Below are 15,575 nucleotides of genomic sequence, written 5' to 3' on the forward strand. Positions count from 1 at the left end.
AATCCTTAAAGTTCAGGATATAATTGATCAGCTTTGTGTCCATACTATGTGCCCAAGTATCATCAGTAACTGATACACACCAACTTTACCAATTGACAGTATCCAACAACTCTTCTCCATTTCCAAAGAGTCGCAAGAGACAATGTGTGCTCTAAGCAGCGGCACAGTTGACATGTGATCATTATAGTTACTTTTTCTCACCTCCTTGTATGTTTATCAATTCACTATGCACATTGTTACGATATGAGCAGCAGTATCCTTATACTTTTTATTTTCATCTTCAAACATTCACTACAGTGGTCCCCTGCTTTTTGCAGCCCCACTTTTTGCAGATCCTCAGTTTTTGCAGATTTTTTTGGAGCATACCCACTTATCACTTAGTAAAATTGAAGCTTCCTCACTTTTTGCATTTTGCAGGCCAAAAATGGGGACCTGCAATTTTCCGCTATTAACTCGAGAGCCTGGGACACAGAGTCTTGAACCAGTGACATCTACATGTAATGTTGATAGATAGCATCCTTTTGCTCGTCAGTAAGCTTTGGGTATTTTGCTTTTACCATAGTGGTGTGGAGGTGTCGATAGTGCAGTATATAAACATCAAGAATGAGACGACAGCCTTTTATATAAGAGTTGATTTATAATAAGTAGCCTCAGTACAACACCGATATCTTTTAATTGGTTTACTATCATTGACACTTGATTAACATAATAGACTCAGTCTGTGTAACATCTCATACTCATCCTCACTTTTTGCAGTTCCCCACTTTTTGCAGTTTTTTCCACCAAAAACCGCTGCTGCAAAAAGTGGGGGACCACTGTACTTTATCAACCTGTATTTCTCTCGTGGTCCATCATACTCTATCACTTTGTTGATCTTTTCTGCATTCCCTCACTCGGTACAATAACAAATAACAAAAAGAATTTTTTTGGCATCTTATAACTTTTCCTAGTTGAGACACTGAATAAAAAAGCATCTTGTAGAATGGGAAACAAAGCCTTCAAAGCCACTGAAATATAAACTATTACATGCCTCACCAATTCTAGTCCATTTCATCAAAAGTGGCTCAGATAATGACCTGTTACTGTTTTAATGCTATAAGCATTGGTCTCACACCCAAGCTTTCAAATTGCGACGCCGCTTGTGTCTCTGACTTGCTCTTTGCACACTTCTTGCCGTCGCCGAATTAGTGTAACTATAAAAGCCCGAGTGATATATCCACACTATACAGGATTTTTCCTAATGATTGGCGGGGCTTTTTTTCCGATCATGGCGGGGCTTTTTTTTCACTTTGTCGTTGGGTGTGTTTGTGATTGGCGGTGTGATTTTCGTGAATGGCAGGAGGAAAAAAATACAATGGCGGCCGAGTTACAGGTTGATGGCAGAATAATAAATTCATAATGGCGGCCATAATTTCAGGTTGATGGCAGAATAGTAAATCCATAATGGCGGTTGGGTAATTATGGTAATCGTTTTGCCTTCTTTTTCTCAGCATGACAGTTAATGATTTTCAACAACTCTATATTTTATTAAAAAAAACATATATATATATATGAAAAAAAAAGTAAAAGGAAAAAATATAGAAGGGCAGTAAAAAAACATATAAAATATGAAAAAAAACTACAGCATCTTCTCTCCTTCTATACACCTAGGCACAAACGTAAGGGAGTGGCGAATCCATCCTTGGCAATCTTGGGCGGTGACTTCATAGGCGGAGTTGATGATGCGCGGCAGCAAGGTGTCGTCTGTGGTCAGTAAATGGCGTTTGACACCTGCCTTGAGCTTTGACCAAAATTCCTCAATTGGATTGAGGAATGGGCTGTAGGGCGGGAGAAAGAGGATCTCGAATCCTTGCTTGGCAATGGCATCCCGAACTTCATCAGTCTTGTGGATAGCGGCATTACCCAATACCAAGGTCCTTCCACCCATACCATTTTCGGTGAGCACCTTCATCATTACTTCCAAAAATTCGATAAAATGCTCCGCCCGAGTGCCGATTTTGCCCATCACCTTTTCTTCACCGTCACGCGTCTTGCGTTTCTTGGAAGCGACAACCGCTTGAGGTCTCCGGAGACTCAAGTTGATTACACCTTCACCAGTGATGGCACCCAAGATCGTAATATTGACCCCACGCGACTTAGAAACCAAGGCCTTGGCGGGCTCACCTCGTCTCGATCAACCAAAGTTACGCTTAATGTGCATGTTGAAGCCAGCCTCATCAATAAAGACGCATTTGTGGTAATTAATGCCACTGGCTTCAAATGCGTGTGCCCAGTTGATCCGGGAAGCGATCGTTTCATCGGAGTTGCGGTACTCAGAGATCCGTTCCAACTTCTTCATAGTAAGCCCGCATTTGCTAACAAGGTGCTTCTGGAGGCCACTTTGAGTGATGCTGATGCCGAATCGATCAACAAGCGATTGCTGTGCTTCTTTGAGGGTCGCATCTGACTTGGTATCGTAATACGCCTGGAGAAATGCTGTGTGTTCGGGTGTCAAGGTTGGTGGAGGACCAGGAGATTTACCCATTGTACTTGGGAGATATGGCTCACCGTCGACAAATCGTTTCCAGTATCGCTGTGCGGTTCGTTCAGGGATCAACAAGTCGCGCCCAGCCTCTGCAGCGTTTAAAGTGACATTTTGGATTCTATCGATCAATTGGATAATTTCTGGATCTCGATACACTCGATGAGCTCCTATAGGAATTAAGAGTTTTGGATTAGATATCAGAAGCAACTAGAGGTTTAATGTTATTAAGTAAGGTTTAGTAATAGTAAGTAGCATACTTTTTGGGATGACAGGCTCTTTTGGAGGGTTTTTGCGAGGTCTTCCCCTTCCCTTTTTCACTGATTCCGTTTGGTTTTCTGCGGCTTCAGTACCAGGCGAAGTGGACGTTGGAGGATCGATTACCTTGGATGTAGAAATTTCCTGTGAATTACCAACCATTAATTAATAAAATATATAGAATACATATCATGTTCTACAGAATTATTGACCAATATATTTTGTAAGTACCTACGATGTAGTTTTTATCTTGGTCATCGATACAAGGGAGTGTACACCACCAGTATGGCCACTAAATTCATCGGATACGATTTGGTACACGTCGTCTACTTCCATCTCCTCTTCATGCATATCAACGTCAGTATTGTATGGTAGCGTTAAATTTTTGATGGATAACATGGTGATAGTTGATGTAAAAAATCGAGTGATAATAATACTGTATGGACAAGTACAATAAATAAAATGATTCATACTTTTCAATTCTGTGAATTTGTTATTGAACAGAACTTGTAAGGTAACACCAAATGGGACAAAAAACAGTAGTTTTTTTAAATCCATTAGATCAACTCGCAATAATGTCACCCATGTTAAACCCACTAAGCAAGATACAGTTTGTAGCTAATTATAAAAAGTATCCCACCATTGTTACATAAAGCAAGTATTTGTTTAGAGACAACCAGCAGAGAAAAAAATATTTATTAATAAAAAAAAACTACGGATGTTGTAAAGCTGCCTCCAGAATACCATCATTAACCTTCGTCAAGAAGTGGTTACTCTTAGGAGCACAGGGCCGTTTGGGTGGTGGTGGCATGTGGGGGCGGTAGATGCGGATGAGTCTTGATGCCGTTCCCTTCGGCATCTTCACCTTGGCGCCGGCTTGCTCGATTGTAAGCCCATCCCAAAAATAGGCGCGCAGCACCACTACGACCTCGTCTTGGTTGTACCCGCGGCGGGGTGCTCGTTGCCGTCTTCGTGGTGGTGATGGCGATGATGGGGCAGAGGAGGCAGAGGAGGCGGAGGATGGAGACCGCGATGCTGATGATGATGATGATGATGGTGATGTTGTAGTGTCTTCTTCAAAGTCACCAAAAGGAAGAGCCTTGCTCAATTCCTGAGTATTGTATACATCGAGACTGCCTTGCATGTCCACGTCTAATTCAAACTGCATGAGGTCGAGGGAGGAGTCGTTTGTAGAAATGATATCGGACATGATTAATAGTAAATTTAGAATGAGTTATTACAAGCAATGGATTTGAATCATCGGTTTATATACTTTTTTGTTCCGTACCTACAGATATATATAATTAAGCAATCCACAATGGTATCTACAACAGATGACAACATTCCATTATAACGCATAGACTTGAAGTTTCAACATAGAGTATATATGAATGCTACACCAGATGGGACAAAAAAATCACAGCAAAGCATAATTACGTGTATGTGTGAAGATCTAGTAAGAAGTATAATGCAGTGTTGCACGAACTGGGACGGCATAAAGTAATAGCGGAGGGTGATTCCATTCCATCTTATGTGGTTCCATTCCATTGTTTGAATAAGAAAATAAAATATAACAGCAAAGCATAGTAGCGTGTATGCGTGAGGATCTACCAAGAAGTATAATGAAGCGTTGCACGAAGTGGGACAAAAAACCGACAGCAAAGTATAATTACGTGTATGTGTGAGGATCTAGTAAGAAGTATAATGGAGTGTTGCACGAACTGGGACGGCATAAAGTAATAGCGGAGGGTGATTGCATTCCATTTCGTGCAACGCTTTATACTTCTTACTAGATCCTCGCTGTGGTTTTTTTTTGTCCCATTTCGTGCAACGCTTCATTATACTTCTTGCTAGATCTTCATATGGATACAAGCTATTAAACTTTGCTGTGATTTTTTTTGTCCCATTTCGTGCAACACTTCGTTATATTTTATTTTCATATACAGATAATGGAATGAAATCACCTTCCGTACTTTATGCCGCCCCATTTCGTGCAACATTTCATTATGCTTCTTGCTAGATCTTCATGTGGATACTCTACCCTATTCTTCTACAGTACTGTAGGTTTGCAAGGATCATATCTTACTTATAGTTTATTTATTTCCTACCTGAAAATTTCTGATTATAAACTTTCTTTTTACTCTATCTGTCTGAATTCTCACTACGTAGTCCTTTCCAGCATGGCAAGCATTGTCCTTTCTCATAAAGAAATACGTGAAGCTGTCAATGTCAGTGAGGGAGAAGACCCTTACATTGGTATGTTTATATAATCGAAGATTATATCCTTTGGCCACTATTCTAATGCTTTAATAGAGGAATTTATAAGAACCTTAGATGCAATGCGGCTGGAAGAAGATTACGAACCAGTCGACGAGCTCCCCTGTGTTAAGGCAGTTCAAGATCTAGTGCAACTGGTGGAACAGCTCCAAGAAGAAATCACAACACTGACAACTGTCAAAAAACGAACATATACTAAATGGAACAAGGATGATGAAGAAATCAAGAAAGCAATTAAAGATTGTGCCCTTGAAAGACGCGACTACGGTAGAACCAAAGTTCCAGCAGCTACAATGCATCGCTGGGTTATGCAATTTATCGATACTGAGGAAGGTCAAGCAGTTTTGCGAGAGCATCATTTGAAAACCAAATAAATGCATTTCTTTTGTCAAAAAATAATTTTTTTTCTTCATACAGTAGTCTGTCTCTTTATTTTTGTGAATCATCACAAATACTGGATAAGATAACCTTACAAACATCTATTACTGGATCTTTTTGGTGGTGTCACAAACCAGCAATATAGTTTAACGGCATATGCGTAAGAAAACTAAGCCGTTTGTAACTATTTTGTATCCCGAAAGCATGTGGTTACATAAGAGAAAACCATAAACTATTTAAACCAAAGACAAGTCTATTTTCCGAATGTATAAATCACTCTATCTTTTTCGTAACAATGAACAACAACAACAACAACATCTCCTTTACAAAATTTCTGGAATTTGAATTGTGGGATGAATCCATGTTGGAACCATTCGATCCGAGTAAGTTCAACTAAACATTACTATCAAAAAACAGCGCGTTACTCATCTATTTCCATTATATATAGCTACACCTACGGATATTCTTCCGGAAGAAGACCTGGGCAACCTGGTTTACCTTGTAGTTGACAAAATGGAAACCAGTACGTCCCAAACACATTTTACCATTATTCAAAAGATGCGTGCAACTTGTTAATTTTTAGTTTACTGATGTAACAAAAACATATCTTCTGTCTAGGTCAACTGGTCCATAATCAAGGTAGCCAGGAAGACCAGGTCAGCAACAACAATTATGGGGTTAACAGAACCTTTCATACTGACTCCAAACAAGCATACTTGATCCACCTCTACTTTAATATGGGGTGGTCAATACGAAAGGCAGCGGAGGAAGCAAAGATCCCGAAATCAACAGCACAAAGATACATAAAAAATAAAAAAAATAAAAAAAATAAATAAATAAGCTTTCTTGGAAAAAATTACTTTGACTGGTTTGAGTCATAGATAAATGGTGGTGGTATGAGTGAGTAGGACTATAGGAATATTCAGGGACAAAATGGTTGTAGATAGCAATAATGATCAATTAAAAATATGATATAACATCTAGTCTTACTATTTTTATATATTCCTGTAACCATAGATTTATATTGTGGTATGAGTGTGGGTGTGGGTGTGAGTGACATGTGAGATTGAGCTTGGGTTACATTTTAAAAACATATAAAGCAGCATACCTGCAATGGCAAGAATTGTTTCACTCATTCTCAAGATGTCGCTTAATCTCTGGCGTTACTTCATTACGTCGTATCACATCGTCACAGCTCTGCAAATAAAAGGTATTACATCTATTCTTATTAATCTTATTTATTCTTCTTTTGTTTATACTTCTATTATAGAGCGCCATCAAACAGATCTCGAATATCGCGTATACTTCGACAAAGAACTATATTTCCTACTAGATGAAATAGATGGAGAGGAGCTGCTGGATGTAATCTGGCGACGACCAGTCAAGCTGCCAGTGAAGACCAAAGAACCGTTCACCGAGTTTTGGCCGAATGGAATGAAGTCCGCTGGACATTGCTTCTAATGCAGGATCGGCTTTTGTGGATTGAAGAAATTTTCGCAAGATTGAAGTTTCTCTTGTTATGTGAAGTACCTCTTGTATTGTAAATAAAACCTTTTACATACACATGATCATTATTTTTCGTTTGCGATATCTTTTTTTGCGATTCTTTTATGGTTCTCAGAGCATCTATGTTGCTATATAAGGGTGATGTGCTAATCATCTAGTAGAAACTTGCCACTCCTATTATCATGTCTCATACATCTTCCCATGTTTGTGATGTATTTAATGAGATGAACTGCTTTAGTATCTAATGTCATTTTTTAAAAATGATGCCGCTAATGATATAATTCAAACCGCCATTATGAATTTACTATTCTGCCATCAACCTGAAATTACGGCCGCCATTATGAATTTATTATTCTGCCATCAACCTGTAATTCGGCCGCCATTGTATTTTTTTCCTCCTGCCATTCACGAAAATCACACCGCCAATCACAAACACCCCCAACGACAAAGTGAAAAAAAAGCCCCGCCATGATGGGAAAAAAAGCCCCGCCAATCATTAGGAAAAATCCTGTATACTGCTCTTTTGCAGTTGCTCCTTGATTTAAGTTGCTAGCACTGTTGGTTACACATTGTGTTCCACTCAGCTTAACATATGGTATCTTTTAATATTATTACGACCCATTAACTTTTACTTTGTTACTAGCGGTCCTTCCTCGCTTCGCTCCGTGTCATTCAACGAAAACGCGTCGCAGGGGGTTTTCCCCCTGACCCCCTAGGTTAGGGGGCAGGCCCCCCAAACCCCCCTGTGGAGCGAAGGTTAGATCAATGTCTTAGTATTAGATGCTTCTAGTCTGTTTTCAAATAACAAAAGCAGGATGATTGTGCAGTGAGAAGTAGTCTATCATAGGAAATTGTCAAAGTTGGATACTTAACTATCGCCAATTTAAAACCCTAAACAGCTTCGCTTCACGGATTACTGAATGCTAAGTCCTGACCACCCGAACCGCTATACTATTATCTAATCTATCAAAGAGGAGGTCTATATTTGAGAGTATGTTGATGTTGTGCAGTAAAAGATAATAATAAGGTGAAAACAACAGGAAATAAAAGGAGAATTATAAGTGAATTGACAAAAAGTGCAAAGGCCAAAGCATAAAAGCTATCTATAGTTAATTAAAGTACCTCAGTATATACAACATTTCTGGTGTACATGCCTTCTTGACCGTCAACCTTGGAATCATCACGATCCAAGGTGATCAGTACAGAGCGTGGCGTTCTGACCCGCGACAATGCTACATATAGTAGACCATGAGTAAAAACAGGTTTCGGTAGATATAGGCCAATTGTGTCAAATGTTTGTCCTTGAGCCTTGTTGATCGTCATTGAAAATGCAAGCCGTATAGGGAACTGTGTCCTTTGGAATTTGATGGGACCTTCGCTCTTTTTCGAAGTAAGTGTGATGCGAGGCAATAGGACTGTTTCGCCAACATGTGTACCTGTGGCGATTTCAGCTTCAATGACATTGCGGCGAAAAGATGTGATGATTAAACGCGTTCCGTTGCAAAGGCCTTGAGCAGTATTCAGGTTTCGTAAGAGCATGACAGGACAACCTGGCTTGCGAGTGAGTTTGTGTGGTGGAAGACCGGAAGGAGAAAGTGAGTTTAAAAGCTCCGTTGGATATGCCAAGGACTCTTCAGGATCGACCATGCTGTCTGCACTGAGAAACTCCTCAGACGTTCCAGGGAATTTTGATTCCAATATTGTTTCGTTGATTGTTGCAACGTCGATATTTTTGGGTGTCAGAATAGCTCGTGACATGAGGAACTCGTGAGAGGGAGAGGTTTTAAGCATATTGCCATATAAAGTGTCAATCAAAGTGAGTAGGTTGTATCCAGGCATTAGCATAGAGTCACGGACTTTGATTCTATCTTCAGTTCCAGGAGCAATTGGCTCTCTGTTTTCACCTATTCGCAATAGATATTCGGCAAACTCTCGTAATTGTTCAAAGTTGTGGGCGTCGGTGGCTTGCTGTACACGCATATTGGTCTGAAGATGGAAGACTTGGGTGTGGCGCCATACATTGGATCGCTTTAAGCATTGTGCCACAATCTGTGCTCGAGAAGCTCTAGGAATGACTGGAAGAACCTGTACAACAATATACAATCAAAGTCAAGTTGTTTACCTCAATACCCTGCAGATTAATAGAAATGTATGATTACCTGGCGAAAATCACTGCCAAAAACAACTAATTTTCCACCAAAAGGAACATGCTTTAATGCCGGGTCTTCTGACTTCATCAGATCTTACAAACTTCGATTGACGCATTCAATGAGATCTTTGCTGATCATTGATGCTACGTCCCATATGATCAAAGTTGCAAGTCTTAGAAGTTGTGCTGTGGCAGATCGTGGTGTAAATGAGCAGTATGTGGTTTGATCCTTGGCATATCCAACGGAGCTTTTAAACTCACTTTCTCCTTCCGGTCTTCCACCACACAAACTCACTCGCAAGCCAGGTTGTCCTGTCATGCTCTTACGAAACCTGAATACTGCTCAAGGCCTTTGCAACGGAACGCGTTTAATCATCACATCTTTTCGCCGCAATGTCATTGAAGCTGAAATCGCCACAGGTACACATGTTGGCGAAACAGTCCTATTGCCTCGCATCACACTTACTTCGAAAAAGAGCGAAGGTCCCATCAAATTCCAAAGGACACAGTTCCCTATACGGCTTGCATTTTCAATGACGATCAACAAGGCTCAAGGACAAACATTTGACACAATTGGCCTATATCTACCGAAACCTGTTTTTACTCATGGTCTACTATATGTAGCATCGTCGCGGGTCAGAACGCCACGCTCTGTACTGATCACCTTGGATCGTGATGATTCCAAATTGGAGTGTCGAGTCACTTTTTTGGAGTGTCCCTAGCAATACCCAAAAGAAATACTTATTGCAAAAAAAAACCGCACCTCACTTTTCCTCACCTTTTCCTCTTCAGCATGTCAGGACCTACTGCGGTATTCCTTACTCATCATTGTTTTGGAAGCAATGAATGCAAATATAAGCCTTCTTCTGCGCAAAGCTTGCGACGCCATTTAACGGCTCAACATCATTATATGTTCCCTTTGCATATCGACAAAGTTCGCCAGCACAACAACGCTACTTATCTCTACGTCAATGAACCCTCCAGCTCTTCAAAGGAAGTCATTATTGACCAACACTATGCTTGTCCTTGTTGCATCGATCATTTTGCTAGCCTCGCCGATCTGAAGGGCCATTTCAAGGTTGCGCATCACACTTACCTTCCTGAACAAATACAAGAGCAGGAAAGTCAACGTCCCCAAGAATCTGCGACTCCGAGCTACTCGCGCTCAAGCACACGTCCTCCTTCCATTACCAGCAACGCTAGCTCTTCGTCGAATAGCATTAGTTCAAAACGACAACATAACGAAGTTCTTTGTCATGACGACTTGAATCTGGATCGTTCATTCGGAGAGCACTTAGTGGTTGACGGTTTCGACGTGTCGGATGCTTTCCGTGCGATGAGGGCTTCGTTGACGGCACACAAGTGGAAGCAATCTTTGGAGGACAATTTGGTTCTGGCCCTTGCATCGACGTCAGTGTTACTCTTGGACCCTCACAGGTATTCGAACGAGATAAAGCCATTTTTCGGCCAGGATGATTGGTGGGCAATCAATGACCACATCCAGCGACTATACGACATCAAACGCCTGCCACTACCTCTCACAACAACAACCAACTTCCTCAGTATCATCGAGCAGCTTCTGAACGATGATATCGACCGTGACGCATCCGAGATCCAGTTGAAGACGATGGCGTTGCAAGCCAAGGAAAAGAGGATGGCGAAGGCATTGGCAAATCTGGTTTCGAAGCTTCCTTTCGTTGCATTAGATGAAGATATCAATGAAACTGAGCTTTGCTCTCGTTTCGTGGAACCCTTCTTGGCTGGTCTCTTCGATGATCCAGCTAAAGGCATCTTCCTGCGTTGGACGAACGAACGTACTTTGGAGGCCAAGGGCACAAAGCCGGCCTGATCTGTGTGTAACAAAGTGCTGCGGCGTCAATTGGACCACCAGCCTTGCTTATGGTGAAGCAAAACCCGCTGCACACAGTAATGACAATTATCTTGTGTGCAAGGATCTGATCAAGGTCGCCATCTTTTGCAAGGAGGCGCTGGACAAACAATCCTTTGAAGGCATCTTGGGCATTCAGGTCATTGGCAGAATGGTTGTATTCTATCTGCTCACTTTACCATCTCAAGGCCTGTATACCCTCATCCCCCTTGCAAGCATAAAGATACCGGACAGCATACAAAGCTTACCTGCTTTGGTCACCGATACGCCCGCCATCCTCAAAGTTCTGGATGTATTTGATCGGCTTTGTGTTCGTGCTGCGTGCCCAAGCGTCATCAGCGACCGATGTGCACCAACGTTACCAATCAATAATATCCAACAACTCTTTTCCATGTCCAAGAGTCGCAAGAGACAATGTGTGCTCCAGCAGCGGCACAATTGACATGTGATCAATAAAAGTTACTTTTTCTCACCTCCTTGTATGCTTATCAATTACGTAACTATGCGCGTTGTCACGATATGAGCAGCAGCATCCTTATACTTTTATTTTCATCTTCAAACATTCACTATCATACTTCATCAACCTGTATTTCTCTCGTGGTTCATCATACTCTATCACTTTGTTGATCTTTTCCGCATTCCCTCCCTCGGTACAATAACATACAACAAAAAAAAATTTTTTTTGGCATCTTAAAGCTTTTCCTTGTTGAGACACTGAAAAAAGCATCTCGCAGAATGGGAAACAAAGCCTTCAAAGCCACTGAAATATAAACTATTACATGCCTCACCAATTCTAGTCCATTTCATCAAAAGTGGCTCAGATAATGACCTGTCACTGCTCCGATGCTATAAGCAATAGTCTCACATCCAAGCTTTCACATTGCGACGTCGCTTGTGTCTCTGACATGCTCTTTGTACACTTCTTGTCGTTGCCGAATTAGTGTTATAGTAAAGCTCGAGTGAAATATCCACACTATATCCTGTTCTTTTGCAGTTGCTCTTGAATTTAAGTTGCTAGCACCATTGGCTGCATATTTTGTTCCATTCAGCTTACCATATGGTCCCTTTCAGTATTATTACGACCCAGTTAACTTTTACTATGTTATGCTTGGCTACTTGGCTTTTATTCATGTTCAAAACTGTCCAGACGTCCGGTATGAGGTAGAAAAATCCTCTATACTGGCCACTAAGAAGCCAGTGGAGCATCCCTTATGTTACTTATTGCGGTTACCGAGCTTGCAGTGACAGGATCACTTCCTGCACAGCACATGCATCCAATGCAACCAATACATTTCGCTCAACGTGTCCTTGTACCGGAAGTGGCAGCGCGCATTGTTCGGCAAGACCTTAGTGTATATTATGTTAGAGCATTACTAATACTGGATGACAGTAGAGTATATGGAATGATACCCTTTCCTACAGATGAAAGTGATAGTGACAGCGGTGAATAAAATTCTCTTGAAATATTCTACAGTATCTCATATTTTCTTCATATACCTACCTTGTTCGATAACATATATTTCTCTCAGTACAAAACTTAATCATCTTTATAGAACAATGTTGTTTGAAGCTCGAATATTACCCACTTTGTTACAGAAGAGATGTATATTGTCCTATCAGAACAAACTTTTGGCAAAAGACTACATACGCTGCGCGAGGACCGAGAGGCAAAATGGGTCGCAGCGCGTGTGGTAATCCTCATAATATTTCGCCGGAGAAGGAGTACGCAATGCTATTCGGATCACCTAATTACTGTACAGGTCAAGGCAGCAGCACTGCATCAGATACAGAGATCTGATTACTGACATATATTCTATCTAGCCGGCCAAGTAGTGCATTGTGAGCATAACGCGGCTTGAGTCTGATATATAAGGAGCGATGGATCTGATGTCTGGCACGCAACATCATCTGTTTTGTAGATACATCAGGGTATGAGACTTTTACAGGTTGTTTACGCATACACTTTTTATATACATCATGTTTGGCAGATCATATTTTGTATGTAGTATCTAGATAACTTTTCTACCATGTCAACACACTATGTATCAACGAGAAAAAGGCATGGATACGCGTTTCCAGATATTGAAAAAGAAAGTCGTATCAGCTACTAGTAATAAGAATTATGATGCCCCACTATGCCAAATGATATCCAAACCATTGTACGCTGCCTTGAGGAAATCGACGGCGGCCGTTTTTCGATAATCAACTATGGATGAATACGCGTTTCCATCAAGGAGATAACTGATTCAGACAAGGCACAAAGAAGCCATATAGCACGGGAATTTCTTCTATGGTGTTATTACATATTTACATATAGAATGAAAGAAAGCAAGATCTGGTAACAGTAATTTTCTGGCAAATCCGACACAGTCCCGATTTATTTTTTCTCCAGTGAGTCGGTGGTGTACGAGCATAAAATTGGTTTTGAGTGACGCGAGACTTTTCTTTTTTCTGTTCGTTGTCTTTCCCCTTTCCTTTTTTTTTCCGCCGATCATGATCACTGTGGTGGAGCAGCTACTGGCGTGCTCAACATATAATGAGCTCGTCATCAAAAAGCATGCTGCGATAATTGGCGCCTTTCTCCTCGTCAACATTGTGATTAAACTGCTCAATATATCTATCCTACGTGCTATTTGGTTTTCGCCTGTTATGCATTTCCTTGGTACTTTATAACTTTTTTTTAACTCTTTCATACACGATATGGTTAGCCTTTTGTTAGCTTCCTGTCTGTTTTCTTTTGAGACGGTCGCATTTTTCGCTTGATTAATTGATCACGTTCTTTTTGTTTGGTATACAGAAACGTGCGGCGTCGTCTATTGTATTTGTCAGATTTGGCAACATTCGAAGCACATGTTTCCCCAGATCATTGATTGGAAGTCTCCATTCTTTGAAGGAGCTTTTGAAGTTGGACCACTCACCCGTAACATTGGCAGCATACCTTGCGTCATTTACAACTTTTTTAAGAAACTTAATTCACCAAACAAACCGGTTACTTCTCCAAACCAACAACAACAACAACAGCAACAACCAACAGGCGCGCCAACACTTAGCACGACTACTTACCAACCAACAATGCCAGCGTTCCGTCTTCAATACCAGCCATGGAGTGGTCCGATTGCTGATTCGCCAGCAGGTAAATTACAAATGGAGAAAAGTGTGCATAGGATGCATATTTCACCTTTTTTCTGATTCGGAACGGTTTTTTTTTGTAAAAACGCGTTATAATAGAAGCAGCTCAAGGCCTTTTCCGAAGAGCTGATACCGGCAGCGGGGGACGCAGTACTCAAGATTGGAGAGACCTCGCATATACTCCTGTTCCTGAACGCATGGGCGATCCAGCACTCGGCATTAGTTTGCCAAAACTAGAATATCGACCCGCTTATACTCATCGACGAAAGACGACAGAGCGCTTAAATAAATCTCTCTGGCAACTCAACCCTTCCCCCATCATCGTGGACCGTTTCAGACATGAACAGGTATGGATGAAGGACGATTTGGAACCGAAAAGGGCATCCTTTCTTTTCCTTTAGTTGCTAATCGTTTAAAAATTATAATTGGTATAGGAGGAAGATATGAGAAAGAAATGGGATCTCTTTGAAGATAGATCGTCGAAGGTCTACTATGATAGACTTCGTCAGGTATTTGAAGAAGGATGAGTTTTAAAAAAGCTTCATGGTAGACATATAAAGCTGCTCTTGCTAATCAGGATTTACTCATGCTATTTTTCTAGTGGCTTACCACCAATATAATGGATCCTACCCTGAAAACGGTTTCACTTGTTGAAAATCAACTTCCACAGCAAGGCACAAACTTTGTGAATTGTCCACCTAATATTCTGGCATTGTTGATAGTTGAACCTAACACTATGGTAAGAGCATAAACGGAGATGAATTGGTAGGAGAAATATGTGATAATCGCTTTGCTAACCAATTGTCTTTCCCAGGCCGACAACGCGTTTCCTATCATGCTAGTCCAAAAGCTGATTTCAGTGAAGGGATATGAAAACGATCGTGCTCGACAACATGTACTGGAACGTTTGAAGGGTAAGAAAGTTAAAAAGCTTGGAATTTAAAAGGAAATAGTGAGACGGCTAATACTCGAATTATAAAATTAGAATTGGTCAACAGACCTCGGTACCACAGTCTTCTCAGTGAGGCAGATCTACCCAGTGATTCTGAAATCATTATCCATATTTTCAACACTTATTTGGAACACATGATGCCGCACATTGTTCCATTGCTTGTCCCTGTAAGTAATGCTGATATTGGCAATGATGATTAAAGGTCTCGGGTTGTGTTGATACTTACCTTTTCTTGCATAGCTCCAAGGTGGCGATGTGTACAAGTTGCTGTTGGTATTCTTCTTCATCAACGAAGAGTAAGTAATATGTCATGAACGTTGAGGCTATTTTGTCAACATATCACTAATATCTGCTCTTTTTACGTTTTCTTTACTAGACTCAAAAAAGAAATCTTTGATTAAACCTACACTGCACTTGCACATTTTCCCTTTCACATTTCATTATGGCATAAATAAGCATCTAATAAAACTTAACTTTTTACCCCGTGGTGTTGTACATATAAATCATTAAAGTCGAG

At 40.8% G+C, this 15,575-nt stretch overlaps 3 protein-coding genes across 3 annotated transcripts; all 3 read left to right on the forward strand.

Annotated features, from left to right (window-relative positions):
• Positions 1 to 9,882: 9,882 nt before the first annotated feature.
• Positions 9,883 to 10,338, forward strand: BDB00DRAFT_735703 (uncharacterized protein; the record flags this gene model as incomplete). Its single annotated transcript, XM_053118384.1, has 1 exon — positions 9,883 to 10,338. A coding segment is annotated over one exon (456 nt), but the record flags the coding sequence as incomplete, so codon positions are not given.
• An 87-nt stretch (positions 10,339 to 10,425) lies between these two features.
• BDB00DRAFT_900797 (uncharacterized protein) lies at positions 10,426 to 11,476 on the forward strand (the record flags this gene model as incomplete). Its single annotated transcript, XM_053128551.1, has 2 exons — positions 10,426 to 10,903; positions 10,998 to 11,476. 2 exons carry the CDS (start codon positions 10,426 to 10,428, stop codon positions 11,417 to 11,419), a joined length of 900 nt encoding a protein of 299 aa, XP_052981316.1. The 3' UTR covers positions 11,420 to 11,476.
• A 2,351-nt stretch (positions 11,477 to 13,827) lies between these two features.
• Positions 13,828 to 15,459, forward strand: BDB00DRAFT_870770 (uncharacterized protein; the record flags this gene model as incomplete). The annotated part of the gene is made up of 8 exons (XM_053126753.1): positions 13,828 to 14,110; positions 14,206 to 14,453; positions 14,541 to 14,615; positions 14,708 to 14,845; positions 14,921 to 15,020; positions 15,092 to 15,225; positions 15,299 to 15,354; positions 15,435 to 15,459. The coding sequence occupies 8 exons, from the start codon at positions 13,828 to 13,830 to the stop codon at positions 15,457 to 15,459; spliced, it is 1,059 nt and encodes a 352-aa protein (XP_052981317.1).
• Between the last annotated feature and the right edge of the window lie 116 nt (positions 15,460 to 15,575).

The sequence above is a fragment of the Zychaea mexicana genome (assembly GCF_025766255.1).
Source record: "Zychaea mexicana strain RSA 1403 chromosome Unknown BDB00scaffold_23, whole genome shotgun sequence".
Lineage (NCBI taxonomy): Eukaryota > Fungi > Mucoromycota > Mucoromycetes > Mucorales > Lichtheimiaceae > Zychaea > Zychaea mexicana.